Here is an 18,976-nt window from a genome sequence, read left to right as displayed (position 1 = left end):
GTCTCTGCTCAGGCTCTTTTCTTTCCCTTGATTGTCCTCCCTCATCCCTCCCAGACTTCAACTGACCCAATGCCACAAAAAGTTAATTAAATATCACCTCTCTGAATTATTTTCTGACCTTCTAAATAGATTTGACCAGTTCTCTTTTTTGCACAACACTTCTGACCCCAAACAACAATCCTGTAGGTATGCCTATAGCAAGTTTTGGTATTCTTTGCTATTTTGTCTGTCTTCCCCATTGGACTGCGGATAACTTGAAACAGAGTCCCTGCATTACTCGTTACTGTAACCCCACAGCTAGTTAACTGCTTAACACACAGTGCTTGAGAAATACACATAGACTGAATAAATAACTGATATTATGGTTATTTTTCTGATGCACAGAAGAGATAAACAAAAAAAAAGTGCTAAAAGAAAAGAGGTATTTGCAATGCACAAGAGAAGCAAGATGAAGAAATATGCGTAGAGCGAGACATTGGAGAATTATAACAAAAAGAAAGAAGATAATGAAAACAGCCCCCACATTAGCCAGCAATCTAAGTAACATGCATAATTACAGGAGAAAGCAGTAAAACGATTCACTGTTCCTGATTCATCCTACTGGAGGGATATGAGACCACACAGGCCTACCCACTCTTGTACTATTTGTTGCACTTCTCCTGTAGGAGCTGCTTCCTCCAGTGAGTCTAAAGTCATGCAAAGTATGTAAAACAACTAACATTAGTGGGCAATTCACTCATGCATGAGGTGTGAGGGGGAGGGCCAAGAATGATGTTTAAACACTTAGGGAATGGAGGGGGCGGGATGGGAGAAGTCCAGAAAACTTTCAACACAGAAGACCACATGTGCCTTCTGATATCTCTCCACCCCCCATTATCCCTCAGCCTTCCAGCTGAGAACGACACACACCTTCTATTTCCCCAACTTAATGAAAAATAGCAGTGCCCACACAGGCAAAAGTGGACAGTGTCAAAGAGTGCTTCTCTAAGACAGTTTAAGGAAATTATGGAAGCAAATGATCTATAAAAGATCATTCATCTATAAAAGAAGAAAATTGGATTCTGTGGTATATTTCTGCTAGGATTTAAGGGAAGAAATACTTATACCAGAGAAAATTCTTTGAGAATATGATGGAAATTACACATTCATACTTGTGCACAAAATCTAGTAAATAATTCCATAAAGTTCAAAACCCCTCTAAGCCCTTCCAAACACTACTCCTCAAGGCACTATGAACCTCAGGTTGAGATACCTCTCCTAGAGGGATACCCAGTGATGTTTATCACGGAGACTCTGACATCAGCTATGATGTCACCCAACTATGAGAGCGTGCCACGAGGGACACTGGACAAAGAACCCCAGCCCTGTTGACCTCCTCACATCGGGATCTGTGGAACAGAGAGTAAATTACGGTCACCTAGAAGACGCAGCAATACTATTTCTGTGGTTCAGAACAGAAAAATAAAACTGGAAAGTAAGGGACAGGAACTGACCTGGGGATGGAATCACAATGGAAGTGTGTGAAAAGACATGTTGCCATATCAGTGTCTCTTGGTATCTTCCAGCTCTGTCTCAGAGCAGAGATAAACTAGTAGTAAGATCCACAAAAACTATTCCCACATGGACTTCCCTGGTGGCGCAGTGGTTAAGAATCCACCTGTCAAGGCAGGGGACACGGTTTCGAGCCCTGATCCAAGAAGATCCCACCTGCCGCTGAGCAACTAAGCCCACGCACCACAACTACTGAGCCTGCGCTCTAGAGACTGCAAGGCAGTCTGAGCCCACACGCTACAACTACTGAAGCCTGTGCTCTAGATCCCGTGCTCCTCAACAAGAGAAGCCACCGCAATGAGAAGCCCGCGCGCCGAAATGAAGAGTAGCCTCCGCTCACACCAACTAGAGAAAGCCCGCGTGCAACAACAAAGACCCAACGCAGCCAAAAATAAATAAATTAAATAAATTAAAAAAAAGAAAAGTCTATTAAAAAAATATTCCCACAACCTTCCTCATTGAGGATATAAAACAACGTAGCATGAATATGCTTATTTTGATATAAATTGTATTGGGAGAAGGACGGCTTTGCACTGTTGCTGATAGAAGGGAATTCAATGACATTTGCCTTAGACTCTGCAATCAGAATAACCAGTATCTAAGACAACTACTTCAATGCCACTGCAGTTACTACATAGAAGTTTTAAATCTGAAAGGCTTCCATAGGTTGAAAAAAGAAGTGTGTTTATAAAAAGTACATCTGGATTAAAGTGCAGTTACAGAGAACAGCCACCAACACATTCTCTCCCAGCTTAGCCTCTAGGAACGACAGAGATTTTTGCCTTGATTGCAAAGAAGGAAGGGAGACACACAGAAATGAATACTAGCTGAGGAGCTAACGTGGCTGGATAATGAAAGAAATGACCCTTTTTGCTGAGGCTGTTCATTCTTCAATCAGCAAGAATTAAGAAAATTGTTTCTGAAATGACTGTTATGGGGCAAGTGATTTAACTTCTGAGAATGAAAGCCATCCTCAGGCTTTCTCTGCAGCTTCATTTCCTAAGACCCCTTTCACATCTGTTCCAGCTGTCTCTTCTCCACTTCTCCTTACCAGACTAGGTCAAGGATTTGACTGTCTGAGAGGAGCCAGGTAAAGTGAGGGCCAAAAGAGGTTTGCAAGCAGAACTCCTCAGGCACAGAAACAAGTAGTCTTAATCTGGCTTGGAATGATTCTTGTATCTGGTAACAAAATTTGACAGAGCAAAAATCTTGCTTTCTGCTTTGCCCTTAGAGCATGAGAAGGAAAAGCATTTCAACTCTTTGACATTATTCTCCACAAACATTGTATTTGATGAACTTGTGAATCATGGCATGTTTGTGAGTAGACACACATTACACTGGACCAAAGGTCTCCTGACAAAACAATTCAATCTGTTAAGAAATGTTTCTGCCCACAGCTCTGCGTAGGGCATCCTTGACCTCCTTGTTCCTCAGACTGTAAACAACAGGGTTCAGCAGAGGAGTGATGATGGTGTAGGTCACAGAGAGAAGAAGATCTTTTTATTTGCATTTTCTGACTTGGGCTTGAGGTAGGCAATGGAGGCACAGCCATAGTGGACCATGACCACAGTGAGGTGGGAGACACATGTGGCAAAGCTCTTCTTCCAGCCCTTGGTTGTAGGTATCTTAAGGATGGAAGAGATAAGGAGGATATAGGAGGTGAAGAACAGGCCCACAGGAACAAAAATCACATATGAACTTACACCATAATTGATAATCTCATTGATAGTGATATCAATGCAAGAAAGTTTAATGACTGGGTAAATGCCACAGAAGGGCAAATTGAACATGGCCATTATATGGAGAACTGCCATAACCAGACCAGTGCCAAAGGACACACAGACTAACCTAGCACACACTCCTTTGTTCATGAGGACTGTGTACCTCAGGGGCTTGCAGATGGCCACATAGCAGTCACAGCCCATAGCTGTGATCAAGAAGCAATTATTAGTGGCCAAGATGACAGAAAAGAACATCTGGGTTGCACAGCCTTACAAGGAGATAGGCTGGTTATGAAAAATAAGACCAGAAAGCACTCGTGGGACAATGACCAATGTGTACACGGTCTCAGAACTAGCCAGCATGCTCAGGAAGAAGTACATGGGTATGTGGTGGTGAAGGTCAACGCAAATGACGGTCACAATGATGATGTCCCCAGCCAGGGTGAAAATGGAGATAGTAAGGAAAACCACAAAGAGGGTTATCTGGTGCTTTCCAAGGATAGAGAAACCCAGGAAGATGAATTCTGCCACTTCTGTGAAGTTGTTTCTCTGCATTCCACTATATCAGTGCCCTAAAGCAATAAATGGAAGCAGTCATCAAGGGGAAAATTCCCATCAGCAATTGGACTTCACAGCAAGGGACAATGACAGCTGAACTGAGAGAGTGAGTTCAATTCCCCCCTTGTGACCAACAAGCTCATGCGTATGGCCCTGGCACAGAAAGAAAGAAAACTACTTTTGTATCTTTGGGGCTTATACATGTGAACATGATCACTATGGAGCAAACTTCCCCTGTGCATGGAGACTTCCAAGCAAATGCTCACCACACACACATCATAGTGATGTTAGGAAGGGGAAGAGAACAGCCAGGAAAGAGTCATGCTCTGTTTCCCTATCAGTAATGATACCCACCACTTAAAATAAACTCTAGGAACAAAGGGCTCACTAATAAAGTGCATGTCAAGAAAATGATAAAGATGAGAGTTTCGAGGGGGATATAGCAGAAGGAAGTAGACTTGAAGATGACGAACTGTGATAAGCAGTCCCTGGATCTGGTGACAGGGCCACCAAGAACTTTTACACAGTATTTCAGTTGAGTTCTGAATCTAGAAACCTCATTTCAGAGAGAGAATGTGGTCCAAATATGTCACCACACCCTCAAAGAACAACTACAGAACAACTTCTGTTGTGATCACTCTACTGAAAGAGTTCACTCAAGTCCCACCACAGTAATCTTTTTTGCTGACTTCAGTAGTACTTTTAAGAATGAAGTCAGGAAAAGAGTTGAGTAATTGGGAGAACATTGTTTAGTTTCCACTGTAATAGGAAAGGATTAGGACAATTCAAGGTGTGGACAAGGGAATGTAAGAACCAGAGTTGAGAGAGGAGGAGAAAGGAGTCTTCCAGCTACTTGGAGCTGAACTGGCCTACAAATTTTTTTTTTTTTTAATTGGAGTAAAACTGCTTTACAATGTTGTGTTAGTTTCTGCTGTACAATGAAGTGAATCAGCTATATGCATACCTATATCCCCTCCCTCTTGGGCCTCCCTCCCCCACTTCGATCTAGGTCACCACAGAGCACTGAGCTGAGCTCCCTGTGCTATACAGTAGGTTCCCACTAGCTATCTATTTTTAAAAATATGGTGAACACAGAATTTGATATAATTACAAGAAACAGAGTGCACTAGTCCCCTCTGTTGAAAAGCAAGAGTACACAGCCTGTGTAGACAGCATACATCTGATCCTGTGGTTCTCTACAGTGACCATTCCATTGTTCTCCCTCCTTTCATTTTCAGAATTACTGAAATAGACTTCCTCTCCCACCCCCCATAATTCCCTGAAAGTCAGCTTCATCACGGTCCCTCCCACAAAACTGTTCTCTCAAATGTCAAAGAAGTCTTCACTGCTAAAACTGTCAGACTTTGCTTTTTCCTCTTTCTCTTGTCCTTCTGATTCATTTTACACTTCTGAAAACCCTGCCTCCTGGAAACATTCTCTGACCTTGGTTTCCATGACACCACACTATTTTTTCTCTCTTCTCAGCACTTAGTTCTCTTCCATGAAGCTGCTCATTTCACCTATATTGTAATTGGAAATGTTGTTCTTTGGTCAATCCTTGGCCCTTGCTATTTTCTCTCCATGCTCTCCTCAATTTTTTCAGTTATAATTTCTAAGTTAATTGCTCTCAGATCTCTATTTCCATCAACAATCTTTTCTCCAAGTTTATGACGTACCTTCCTCTAGACTTCTCTACTTGTGGGTCTTGCTGACATAATAAATTTTATTTTTTCAAAAACTAAACATCTACCCTCTTATATTTGGAAAAGCCTCTCCATCTCAACTTCTCTGTCTTCCTCGATGACCTCACCCATATTCCAGTCAATCAAGGTCAGCATTTTGGAGCCATATCTACCTCATCATCACATTCAATGGAATTCTTCCTTAAATAATGTCTACTGTCTATTCCATTTTCTGGATTCACAATGACCCTCATAAGATTAGGATACCAAATCCTCTAGTCAGGATAATAAAACATACGCCCATTCTAAAATGTATATGGAAATGCAAAGAACCAAGAATGCCACAGCAATTTCAAAAAATTTTTAAAGTTAAAGAACATACACTACTGCAATTGAAGACTACAGTAATCAAGGCAGCATGGTATTGGTGTAAGGATAGACATACAGCTCAATGAAATAAAACACAGTCCAAAAATAATCCACACATATACGATCAATTGATTTTTTATAAAGTTCTAAAGTATCTCAATAATAGTATTTTCAACAAATGTTGCTGGAACAACTGAATATCTAGATGGAAAAAAAATAAACTTCAAACTTTACCTCAGACCATACACAAAATAACAACTCAACATGAATCAAAGACATAAATATAAAAGTTAAAACTAAAAATTCTAGACAAAAATGTGATAAAATCATGACCTTGGAATGAGCAAAGTTCCTAGATACAAAATAAAAAGCTAAACTATAAAAGGACAAAATCACAAATTGAACTTCATCAAAATAAAGCTTCTATTCTTCAAAAGGCATTGTTAGAAAAATGAAAAGGAAAGCCACAGACTGGGAGAAAATATCCACAATATATATTCTGAATAAAAGTTTAGATATATGTAAAGAATTCTTACAACTCAATACTAAGACACATTTTTGAAATTGGAAAAATATTTAAACAGACATTTTACATAAGAAGATATACAAATGGTCAATAAGTGCATGAAAGGATAATCAACATCACAACATTATTAGCCACCAGAGAAATGTGAAATAACACCATGAGATACCACTATACACTCAGTCAAATGGCTAAAATTTAAAACAAGATCTAATATTGTCAGGGAAGTGAAAGAACTGGAACTCTTAAACATTGATGGTGGCCATGTAAAATGGTACAACCAATCTATAAAACAGTTTGGCATATTTTTAGAAATGTAAATATATACTTATCCCATGATTCAATATTATTGCTAAGTATTCACACAAGAGAAATTAAAACATGTGTCCACACAGAGACCTGTACATGAATGTTCCTAGCAGCTTTATTCCTAAAAGCCAGAAACTGGAAACAACTCGAATGTTTATGGTGTATCTGTGTAACAAAATACCGCTCAGCAATAAAAGGAAAATATTACTAATACAAACAACATGACTGATCTTTAAAAACATTAGACTGAATCAAAGAAGTTAGATACAAAAGAGCGCATACAGTGTAATTCCATTTATAGGACACTCTAGAAAATATAATTGTATTCTATACTGCAAGAACACAAGCAGTAGTTGCCAGAACTGTTAGGGAATTGACTGCAACAGAACACTAGGGAACTTTTAGGGACGAAGGAAATGTTCTTGATTATGATGGTAGTTATACAGGTACATAAATTTATCAAAATTCACCAAAATGTATACTTAAATTGGTACATTTTATTAAGTTATTTACACTGCATGGTATTTATCATACTGTATAATATTGTATAGTATAATATTATGTAATCTATTACAGTTCATCTAAGTTGATTTTTTAAAAGATTCTCATTTGGCCACAAATAAGATTCTATGCCTGCAAATCTGTCACTGCTAGATCCACAGTTCCTTAAGGTCTCATTGTGATGTAAGAAACATGGGAATTGTCTAGGACTTGGAAAACCTGGAACCTGATCTGGAAACTGCCAATGTCAAAACATGTGGTCTTGGACAAACCACTTAAAATTATTCTTGATATAGCCCACTGATAGGAAGAAGCTACCCAAGAATTTGTAAAAAGTCAACAAAAACAAAGAAGAAAACAGTGTGAGACAATGAAAGATGAGAGAGACAGAGAGAAATGTATTTGTAGATTCTCCTCTTGGGAAAATAAGAACATTGAAATGGAGTAATATACAATGAAAAGATAGTACAGCAAATGTTTAATCATGAAGATTATAATCCAAATAAAAGAAAAGGACAAAAAGTTTGAAGAGGCAATAAGAATTGCATTTAGAAGGAAAGAAACTATTACAGAATTTATTGATACTTACAACGAATCATGTACATTACTTATTTTTTTTAACATCTTTATTGGAGTATAATTGCTTTACAATGTTGTGTTAGTTTCTGCTGTATAATCAGTGAATCATATATCCCCATATCTCCTCCCTCTTGCGTCTGCCTCCCACCATCCCTATCCCACCTTTCTAGGTGGTAACAAAGCACCAAGCTGATCTCCCTGCACGATGTAGCTGCTTCTCACTAGCTATCTATTCTACATTTGGTAGTGTATATATGTCAATGCTACTCTCTCACTTCGTCCCAGCTTACCCTTCCCCCTCCCCATGTCCTCAAGTCCATTCTCTGCGTGGGTGTCGTTATATCTGTCCTGCCCCTAGGTTCATCAGAACCTTTTTTGTTGTTGTTGTTAGATTCCATATATATGTGTTAGCATACGGTATTTGTTTTTCTCTTTCTTACTTCACTCTGTATGACAGACACTGGGTCCATCCACCTCACTAAAAATTACTCAATTTCATTTCTTTTTATGGTGAGTAATATTCCATTGTATATAGGTGCCACATCTTCTTTATCCATTCATCTGTCGATGGACACTTAGGTTGCTTCCATGTCCTGGCTACTGTAACTAGTGCTGCAATGAACACTGTGGTACATGACTCTTTTTGAATTATGGTTTTCTCAGGGTATATGCCCAGGAGTGGGATTGCTGGATCAAATGGTAGTCCTAATTTTAGATTTTAAGGAACCTCCATACTGTTCTCCATAGTGGCTGTATCAATTTACATTCCCACCAACAGTGCAAGAGGGTTCCCTTTTCTCCACACCCTCTCCAGCAGTTATTGTTTGTAGATTTTTTGATGATGGCCATTCTGACTGGTGTGAGGTGATACCTCATTGTAGTTTTGATTTGCATTTCTCTAATGATTAGTGATGTTGAGCATCCTTTCATGTGTTTGCTGGCAATCTGTATATCTTCTTTGGAGAAGTGTCTCTTTACATCTTCTGCCCATTTTTGGATTGGGTGGTTTGATTTTTTGATATTGAGCTGCTTCTATATTTTGGAGATTAATCCACTGTCAGTTGCTTCATTTGCAAATATTTACTCCCATTCTGAGGGTTGTCTTTTCATCTTGTTTATGGTTTCTTTTGCTGTGCAAAAGCTTTTAAGTGTCATTAGGTCCCATTTGTTTATTTTTCTTTTTATTTCCATTTCTCTAGGAGGTGGGTCAAAAAGGATCTTGCTGTGATTTATGTCAAAGAGTGTTCTTCCTATATTTTCCTCTAAGAGTTCTATAGTGTATGGCCTTAGATTTAGGTCTCTAATCCATTGTGAATTTATTTTCAGGTATGGTGTTAGGGAGTGTTCTAATTTCATTCTTTTACATGTAGCTGTCCAGTTTTCCCAGCACCACTTATTAAAGAGGCTGTCCTTTCTCCATTGGATATTCTTGCCTCCTTTATCAAAGATAAGGTAACCATATGTTCATGGGTTTATCTCTGGGTTTTCTACCCTGTTCCATTGATCTATATTTCTGTTTTTGTGCCAGTACCATACTGTCTTGATTACTGTAGCTTTATAGAATAGTCTGAAGTCAGGGAGGCTGATTCCTCCAGCTCTGTTTTTCTTTCTCAAGATTGCTTTAGCTATTCAGGGTCTTTTGTGTTTCCATACAAATTGTGAAATTTTTTCTTCTAGTTCTGAGAAAAATGCCAGTGGTAGTTTGAAAGGGATTGCATTGAATCTGTAGATTGCTTTGGGTAGTATAGTCTTTTTCACAATGTTGATTCTTACCATCCAAGAACATGGTATATCTCTCCATCTGTTTGTATAATATTTAATTTCTTTCATCATTATCATAGTTTTCTACATACAGGTCTTTTGACTCCCTAGGTAGGTTTATTCCTAGGTATATCATTCTTTTTGTTGCAATAGTAAATGGGAGTGCTTCCTTAATTTCTCTTTCAGATTTTTCATCATTAGTGTATAGGAATGCAAGAGATTTCTGTGCATTAATTTTCTATCCTACTACTTTACCAAATTTATTGATTAGCTGTAGTAGTTTTCTGGTAGCATCTTTAGGATTCTCTAAGTATAGTATCATGTCATCTGCACACAGTGACAGCTTTACCTCTTCTTTCCAATCTGGATTCCTTTTATTTCTTTTTCTTCTCTGATTGCTGTGGCTAACACTTCCAAAACTATGTTGAGTAACAGTGGTGAGAGTGGGCATCCTTGTCTTGTTCCTGATTTTAGAGGAAATGGTTTCAGTTTTTCACCACTGAGAATGATGTTGGCTGTGGCTTTGTCATATATGGCCTTTATTATGTTTAGGTAAGTTCCCTCTATGCCTACTTTCTTCAGGGCTTTTATCATAAATGGGCGTTGAATTTTCTCAAAAGCTTTTTCTGCATCTATTGAGATGATCATGTGGTTTTTCTCCTTCAGTTTTTGAATATGGTATATCACATTGATTGATTTGCCTATATTGAAGAATCCCTGCATTCGTGGGATAAACCCCACCTGATCATGGTGTATGATCCTTTTAATGTGCTGCTGGATTCTGTTTGCTAGAATTTTGTTGAGGATATTTGCATCTATGTTCATCAGTGATATTGGTCTCTAGTTTTCTTTCTTTGTGACATCTTTGTCTGGTTTTGGTATCAGGGTGATGGTGGCCTCATAAAATGAGTTGGGGAGTGTTCCTCCCTCTAAAATATTTTGGAAGAGTTTGAAAAGGATAGGTGTTAGTTCTTCTCTAAATGTTTGATAGAATTCGCCAACAAAGCCATCTGGTCCTGGGTTTTTGTTTGTTGGAAGATTTTTAATCACAGTTTCAATTTCAGTGTTTGTGATTGGTCTGTTCATATTTTCTATTTCTTCCTGGTTCAGTTTTGGAAGGTTGTGCTTTTCTAAGAATTTGTCCATTTCTTCCAGGTTGTCCATTTTCTTTTCTTTTATTTATTTATTTTTTTAAACATCTTTATTGAAGTATAATTGCTTTACAATGATGTGTTAGCTTCTGCTTTATAACAAAGTGAATCAGTTATACATATACATATGTTCCCATATCTCTTCCCTCTTGCATCTCCCTCCCTCCCACCCTCCCCATCCCACCCCTCTAGGTGGTCACAAAGCACCGAGCTGATCTTCCTGTGCTATGCGGCTGCTTCCCACTAGCTATCTATTTTACATTTGGTAGTGTATATATGTCCATGACACTCTCTCACCCGGTCACATCTCACCCATTCCCCTCCCCATATCCTCAAGTCCATTCTCTAGTAGGTCTGTGTCTTTATTCCCGTCTTGCCACTAGGTTCTTCATGGCCTTTTTTTGTTTTTTGTTTTCCTTAGATTCCATATGTATGTGTTAGCATACTGTATTTGTTTTTCTCTTTCTGACTTACTTCACTCTGTATGACAGACTCTAACTCCATCCACCTCATTACAAATACCTCCATTTCATTTCTTTTTATGGCTGAGTAATATTCCATTGTATATATGTGCCACATCTTCTTTATTCATTCATCTGTCGATGGACATTTAGGTTGCATCCATGTCCTGGCTATTGTAAATAGAGCTGCAATGAACATTATGGTACATGACTCTTTTTGACCTATGGTTTTCTCAGGGTATATGCCCAGTAGTGGGATTGCTGGGTCGTATGGTAGTTCTATTTGTAGTATTTTAAGGAACCTCCATACTGTTCTCCATAGTGGCTGTATCAATTTACATTCCTACCAACAGTGCAAGAGTGTTCCCTTTCCTCCACACCCTCTCCAGCATTTATTGTTTGTAGATTTTTTGATGATGGCCATTCTGACAGGTGTGAGATGATATCTCATTGTAGTTTTGATTTGCATTTCTCTAATGATTAATGATGTTGAGCATTCTTTCATGTGTCTGTTGGCAATCTGTATATCTTCTTTGGAGAAATGCCTATTTAGGTCTTCTGCCCATTTTTGGAATGGGTTGTTTGTTTTTTTGTTATTGAGCTGCATGAGCTGCTTGTAAATCTTGGAGATTAATCCTTTGTCAGTTGCTTCATTTGCAAATATTTTCTCCCATTCTGAGGGTTGTCTTTTGGTCTTGATTATGGTTTCCTTTGCTGTGCAAAAGCTTTTAAGTTTCATTAGGTCCCATTTGTTTATTTGTGTTCTTATTTCCATTTCTCTAGGAGCTGGGTCAAAAAGAATCTTGCTGTGATGTATGTCATAGAGTGTCCTGCCTATGTTTTCCTCTTAGAGTTTGATAGTGTCTAGCCTTACACGTAGGTCTTTAATCCATTTTGAGTTTATTTTTGTTCACGGTGTCAGGGAGTGTTCTAATTTCATACTTTTACATGTATCTGTCCAATTTTCCCAGCACCACTTATTGAAGAGGCTGTCTTTTCTCCACTGTATATGCTTGCCTCCTTTATCAAAGATAAGGTGACCATATGTGCGTGGGTTTATCTCTGGGCTTTCCATCCTGTTCCATTGATCTATATTTCTGTTTTTGTGCCAGTACCAAACTGTCTTGATTACTGTAGCTTTGTAATATAGTCTGATGTCAGGGAGCCTGATTCCCCCAGCTCCATTTTTCGTTCTCAAGATTGCTTTGGCTATTTGGGGTCTTTTGTGTTTCCATACAAATTGTGAAATTTTTTGTTCTAGTTCTGTGAAAAATGCCAGTGGTAGTTTCATAGGGATTGCATTGAATCTGTGGATTGCTTTGGCTAGTAGAGTCTTTTTCACAATGTTGATTCTTCCAATCCAGGAACATGGTATATCTCTCCATCTATTTGTATCATCTTTAATTTCTTTCATCAGTGTCTTATAATTTTCTGCATACAGGTCTTTTGTCTCCTTAGGTAGGTTTATTCCTAGATATTTTATTCTTTTTGTTGCAATGGTAAATGGGAGTGTTTTCTTAATTTCACTTACAGATTTTTTACCATTAGTGTATAGGAATGCAAGAGATTTCTGTGCATTAATTTTGTATCCTGCTACTTTACCAAATTCATTGATTAGCTCTAGGAGTTTTCTGGTAGCATCTTTAGGATTCTCTATGTATAGTATCATGTCATCTGCAAACAGTGACAGCTTAACTTCTTCTTTTCCGATTTGGATTCCTTTTATTTCTTTTTCTTCTCTGATTGCTGTGGCTAACACTTCCAAAACTATGTTGAATAATAGTGGTGAGAGTGGGCAACCTTGTCTTGTTCCTGATCTTAGTGGAAATGGTTTCAGTTTTTCACCATTGAGGACGATGTTGGCTGTGGGTTTGTCATATATGGCCTTTATTATGTTGAGGAAAGTTCCCTCTATGCCTACTTTCTGCAGGGCTTTTATCATAAATGGGTGTTGAATTTTGTCGAAAGCTTTCTCTGCATCTATTGAGATGATCATATGGTTTTTCTCCTTCAATTTGTTAATATGGTGTATCATGTTGATTGATTTGCCTATATTGAAGAATCCCTGCATTCGTGGGATAAACCCCACCTGATCATGGTGTATGATCCTTTTAATGTGCTGCTGGATTCTGTTTGCTAGAATTTTGTTGAGGATATTTGCATCTATGTTCATCAGTGATATTGGTCTCTAGTTTTCTTTCTTTGTGACATCTTTGTCTGGTTTTGGTATCAGGGTGATGGTGGCCTCATAGAATGAGTTGCGGAGTGTTCCTCCCTCTGCAATATTTTGGAAGAGTTTGAGAAGGATAGGTGTTAGCTCTTCTCTAAATGTTTGATAGAATTCACCTGTGAAGCCATCTGGTCCTGGGCTTTTGTTTGTTGGAAGGTTTTTAATCACAGTTTCAATTTCAGTACTTGTGATTGGTCTGTTCATATTTTCTATTTCTTCCTGCTTCAGTCTCAGCAGGTTGTGCATTTCTAAGAATCTGTCCATTTCTTCCAGGTTGTCCATTTTATTGGCATAGAGTTGCTTGTAGTAATTCCTCATGATCTTTTGTATTTCTGCAGTGTCAGTGGTTACTTCTCCTTTTTCATTTCTAATTCTATTGATTTGAGTCTTCTCCCTTTTTCTATTGATGAGTCTGGCTAATGGTTTATCAATTTTGTTTATCTTCTTGAAGAACCAGCTTTTAGTTTCATTGATTTTTGCTATTGTTTCCTTAATTTCTTTTTCATTTATTTTTGCCCTGATCTTTATGATTTCTTTCCTTCTGCTAGCTTTGGGGTTTTTTTGTTCTTCTTTCTCTAATTGCTTTAGGTGCAAGGTTAGGTTGTTTATTCGAGATGTTTCCTGTTTCTTGAGGTAGGCCTGTATTGCTATAAACTTCCCTCTTAGCACTGCTTTTACTGAGTCCCATAGGTTTTGGGTTGTCGTGTCTCCCTTGTCATTTGTTTCTACGTATTTTTTGATTTCCCCTTTGATTTCTTCAGTGATCACTTCGTTATTAAGTAGTGTATTGTGTAGCCTCCATGTGTTTGTATTTTTTACAGAACTTTTCCTGTAATTGATGTCTAGTCTCATAGCGTTGTGGTCAGAAAAGGTACTTGATACGATTTCAATTTTCTTAAATTTACCAAGACTTGAGTTGTGACCCAAGATATGATCTATCCTGGAGAATGTTCCATGAGCACTTGAGAAAAATGTGTATTCTGTTTTTTTTGGGTGGAATGTCCTTTAAATATCAATTAAGTCCATCTTGTTTAATGTATCATTTAAAGCTTGTGTTTCCTTATTTATTTTCATTTTGGATGATCTGTCCATTGGTGAAAGTGGGGTGTTAAAGTCCCCTACTATGATTGTGTTGCTGTTGATTTCCCCTTTTATGGCTGTTAGCATTTGCCTTATGTATTGAGGTGCTCCTATGTTGGGTGCATAAATATTTACAATTGTTATACCTTCCTCTTGGATCGATCCCTTGATCATTATATAGTGTCCTTCTTTGTCTCTTGTAATAGTCTTTATTTTAAAGTCTATTTCGTCTGATATGAGAATTGCTACTCCAGCTTTCTTTTGATTTCCATTTGCATGGAATATCTTTTTCCATCCCCTCACTTTCAGTCTGTATGTGTCTCTAGGTCTGAAGTGGGTGTCTTGTAGACAGCATATATATGGGTCTTGTTTCTGTATCCATTGAGCCAGCCTGTGTCTTTTGGTGGGAGAATTGAATCCATTTACATTTAAGGTAATTATCGATATGTATGTTCCTATTCCCATTTTCTTAAATGTTTTGGGTTTGTTATTGTAGGTGTTTTCCTTCTCTTGTGTTTCTTGCCTAGAGAAATTCCTTTAGCATTTGTTGTAAAGCTGGTTTGGTGGTGCTGAACTCTCTCAGCTTTTGCTTGTCTGTAAAGGTTTTAATTTCTCCATCACATCTGAATGAGATCCTTGCTGGGTAGAGTAACCTTGGCTGTAGGTTTTTCTCCTTCATGACTTTAAGTATATCCTGCCACTCCCTTCTGGCTTTCAGAGTTTCTGCTGAAAGATCAGCTGTTAACCTTATGGGGATTCCCTTGTGTGTTATTTGTTGTTTTTCCCTTGCTGCTTTTAATATGTTTTCTTTATATTTAATTTTTGACAGTTTGATTAATATGTGTCTTGGCATGTTTCTCCTTGGATTTATCCTGTATGGGACTCTCTGTGCTTCCAGGACTTGATTAACTATTTCCTTTCCCATATTAGGGAAGTTTTCAACTATAATCTCTTCAAATATTTTCTCAGTCCCTTTCTTTTTCTCTTCTTCTTCTGGGACCCCTATAATTCGCATGTTGGTGCGTTTAATGTTGTCCCAGAGGTCTCTGAGACTGTCCTCAGTTATTTTCATTCTTTTTTCTTTATCCTGCTCTGCAGTAGTTATTTCCACCATTTTATCTTCCAGGTCACTTATCCTTCCTTCTGCCTCAGTTATTCTGCTATTGATCCCATCTAGAGTATTTTTAATTTCATTTATTGTGTTTATCATCATTGCTTGGTTCCTCTTTAGTTCTTCTACATCTTTGTTAAAAGTTTCTTGCATTTTGTCTATTCTATTTCCAAGATTTTGGATCATCCTTACTATCATTATTCTGAATTCTTTTTCAGGTAGACTACCTATTTCCTCTTCATTTATTAGGTCTGGTGTGTTTTGACCCTGCTCCTTCATCTGCTGTGTGTTTTTCTGTCATCTCATTTTGCTTATCTTACTGTGTTTGGGGTCTCCTTTTCACAGGCTGCAGGTTCGTAGTTCCCATTGTTTTTGGTAGCTGTCCCCAGTGGCTAAGGTTGGTTCAGTGGGTTGTGTAGGCTTCCTGGTGGAGGGAACTAGTGCCTGAGTTCTGGTGGATGAGGCTGGATCTTGTCTTTCTGGTGGGCACGTCCACTTCTGGTGGTGTATTTTGGGGTGTCTGTGGCCTTATTATGATTTTAGGCAGCCTCTCTGCTAATGGATGGGGCTGTGTTCCTGTCTTGCTAGTTGTTTGGCATAGGGTGTCCAGTGCTGTAGCTTGCTGGTCATTGAGTGAAGCTGGGTCTTGATATTGAGATGGAGATCTCTGAGAGATTTTTGCCGTTTGGTATTACGTGGAGCTGGGAGGTCTCTTGTGGACCAGTGTCCTGAAGTTGGCTCTTCCCCCTCAGGGGCATGGCCCTGATGCCTGGCTGGAGCACCAAGAGCCTTTCATCCACACGGCTCAGAGTAAAAGGGAGAAAAAATAGAAAGAAAGAAAGAGGATAGAATATAGTGAAGTAAAATAAAGCTATTATAAAGTAGAGCTATACAGACAAAATCTCACCCAAAAGCATATACATATACACTCACAAAAAAAGGAAAAGGGGAAAAATTAATATATCCTGCTCCCAAAGTCCACCTCCTGAACTTGGGATGATTCGTTGTCTATTCAGGTATTCAACAGATGCAGGCACATCAAGTTGTTTGTGGAGTTTTAATCCGCTGCTTCTGTGGCTGCTGGGAGAGATTTCCCTTTCTCTTCTTTATTCGCACAGCTCCCGGGCTTCAGCTTTGGATTTGGACCCGCCTCTTCGTGTAGGTCGCCTGAGGGCGTCTTTTCCCTGCCCAGACAGAACGGGGTTAAAGGAGCAGCTGCTTCGGGAGCTCTGGCTCACTCAGGCCGGGGGAGGGAGCCGTACAGAGGAGGCAGGGCGAGCCTGCGGCGGCAGAGTCCGGCGTGACGTTGCACCAGCCCGGGGTGTGCCGTGCGTTCTCCCGGAGAAGTTGTCCCTGGATCACGGGAGCCTGGCGGTGGCAGGCTGCACAGGCTCCCGGGAGTTGCGGTGTGGAGAGTGACCTGTGCTCGCACACAGGCTTTTTGGTGGCGGCAGCAGCAGCCTTAGCGTCTCATGCCCATATCTGGGACCCGCGCTGATTACCGCTGCTCGCGCCCATCTCACCCGTCTCTGGAGTTCGTTTAGGCGGCGCTCTGAATCCCCTCTCCTTTCACGCCGCGAAACAAAGGGCAAGAAAAAGTCTCTTCCCTCTTCGGCAGCTGCAGACTTTTTCCCGGTCTCCCTCCCAGCCAGCTGTGGTGCACTAACCCCTTCAGGCTGTGTTCACGCCGCCAACCCCAGTCCTCTCCCTGCGATCCAACCAAAGCCCGAACCTCAGCTCCCAGCCCCGCCCTCCCTGGCGGGTGAGCAGACAAGCCTCTCGGGCTGGTGAGTGCTGGTCAGCGCCGAGCCTCTGTGCGGGAGTCTCTCCGCTTTGCCCGCCACACCCCTGTGGCTGCGCTCTCCTCCGCGTCTCCGAAGCTCCCCCCTCCGCCACCCGCAGTCTCCGCCCGTGAAGGGGCTTCCTAGTGCGTGGAAACCTTTCCTCCTTCACGGCTCCCTCCCACTGGTGCAGGTCCCATCCCTATTCTTTTGTCTCTGTCATGTCTTTTTTCTTTTGCCCTATCCAAGTACATGGGGAGTTTCTTGCCTTTTGGGAGGTCTGACGTTTTCTGCCAGCGTTCAGTAGGTGTTCTGTAGGAGTTGTTCTACGTGTAGATGTATTTCTACTGTATCTGTGGGAAGGAAGGTGATCTCCGCGTCTTACTCTTCCGCCATCTTCTCCCCCCTCCCCATTTTGTTGGCATACAGTTGCTTGTAGTAATCTCTCATGATCCTTTGTATTTCTGCAGTGTCAGTTGTTACTTCTCCTTTTTCATTTCTAATTCTATTGATTTGAGTCTTCTCCCTTTTTTTCTTGATGAGTCTGGCTAATGGTTTATCAATTTTGTTTATCTTCTCAAAGAACCAGCTTTTAGTTTTGCTGATCTTTGCTATCATTTCCTTCATTTCTTTTTCATTTATTTCTGATCTGATCTTTATGATTTCTTTCCTTCTGCTAACTTTAGGGTGTTTTTGTTCTTCTTTCTCTAATTGCTTTAGGTGTAAGGTTAGGTTGTTTGAGATTTTTCTTGTTTCTTGAGGTAGGACTGTACTGCTATAAACTTCCCTCTTAGAACTGCTTTTGCTGCATCCCATAGGTTTTAGGTTTTCACGTTTTCATTGTCATTTGTTTCTAGGTATTTTTTGATTTCTTCTTTGATTTCTTAAGTGATCTCTTGGTTATTTGGTAGCATATTGTTTAGTCTCCATGTGTTGGTATTTTTTACGTTTTTTTTCCCTATAATTGATATCTAGTCTCATAGTGTTGTGGTAGGAAAAGATATTTGATACGATTTCAATTTTCTTAAATTTACCAAGGCTTGATTTGTGACCCAAGATATGATCTATCCTGGAGTATGTTCTATGAGCACTTGAGAAGAAAGTGTATTCTGTTGTTTTTGGATGGAATGTCCTATAAATATCAGTTAAGTCCATCTTGTTTAATGTGTCATTTAAAGCTTGTGTTTCCTTATTTATTTTCATTTTGGATGATCTGTCCATTGATGAAAGTGGGGTGTTAAAGTCCCCTACAATTATTGTGTTACTGTCGATTTCCTCTTTTATGGCTCTTAGAATTTGCCTTATGTATTGAAGTGCTCCTATGCTCGGTGCATGCATGTATGTTATTTAAATCTGAGTGAATCTGTTAAGGAAAGGGAAAGAATTTAAAATATGCAACTTGGGTCAATCTCCTGAAAAATGATATTACAGGAGAATTACTCCTGCAGAAAACGAACAAACAAAACTCTATTGCCTCTTCTCCAGAGACCTTGAAACACAAATTGCAAGATGCCAGGGACTGTTTAAAAATTTGTGAATATTATAGGTATTTGAAGAAGCCAGAGAAAGAAAAACACTTGATCATAGGATGGGAAAGAATCTGCTAGG

General features: G+C 39.4%; 1 protein-coding gene and 1 long non-coding RNA gene across 2 annotated transcripts in view; one reads left to right on the top strand and one right to left on the bottom strand.

The window, feature by feature from the left end:
* The window catches only part of LOC309645550, a 251,878-nt gene that overhangs the window by 54,279 nt on the left and 178,623 nt on the right, over nt 1-18,976 (top strand). The window lies entirely within an intron of this gene.
* LOC309643701 (olfactory receptor 10J5-like) lies at nt 1,043-7,884 on the bottom strand. Its single transcript, XM_082426678.1, is given in 3 exon segments — nt 1,043-3,053; nt 3,056-3,542; nt 3,546-7,884. Coding segments are annotated over 3 exon segments (897 nt in total). The 5' UTR covers nt 3,828-7,884; the 3' UTR covers nt 1,043-2,925.

This window comes from Balaenoptera physalus, assembly GCF_965194825.1.
Source record: "Balaenoptera physalus genome assembly, chromosome: 1".
In the NCBI taxonomy this organism is placed as follows: domain Eukaryota; kingdom Metazoa; phylum Chordata; class Mammalia; order Artiodactyla; family Balaenopteridae; genus Balaenoptera; species Balaenoptera physalus.
The sequence above is the reverse complement of the archived record's forward strand: the minus strand, read 5'-3'. Positions and strand labels throughout refer to the sequence as shown.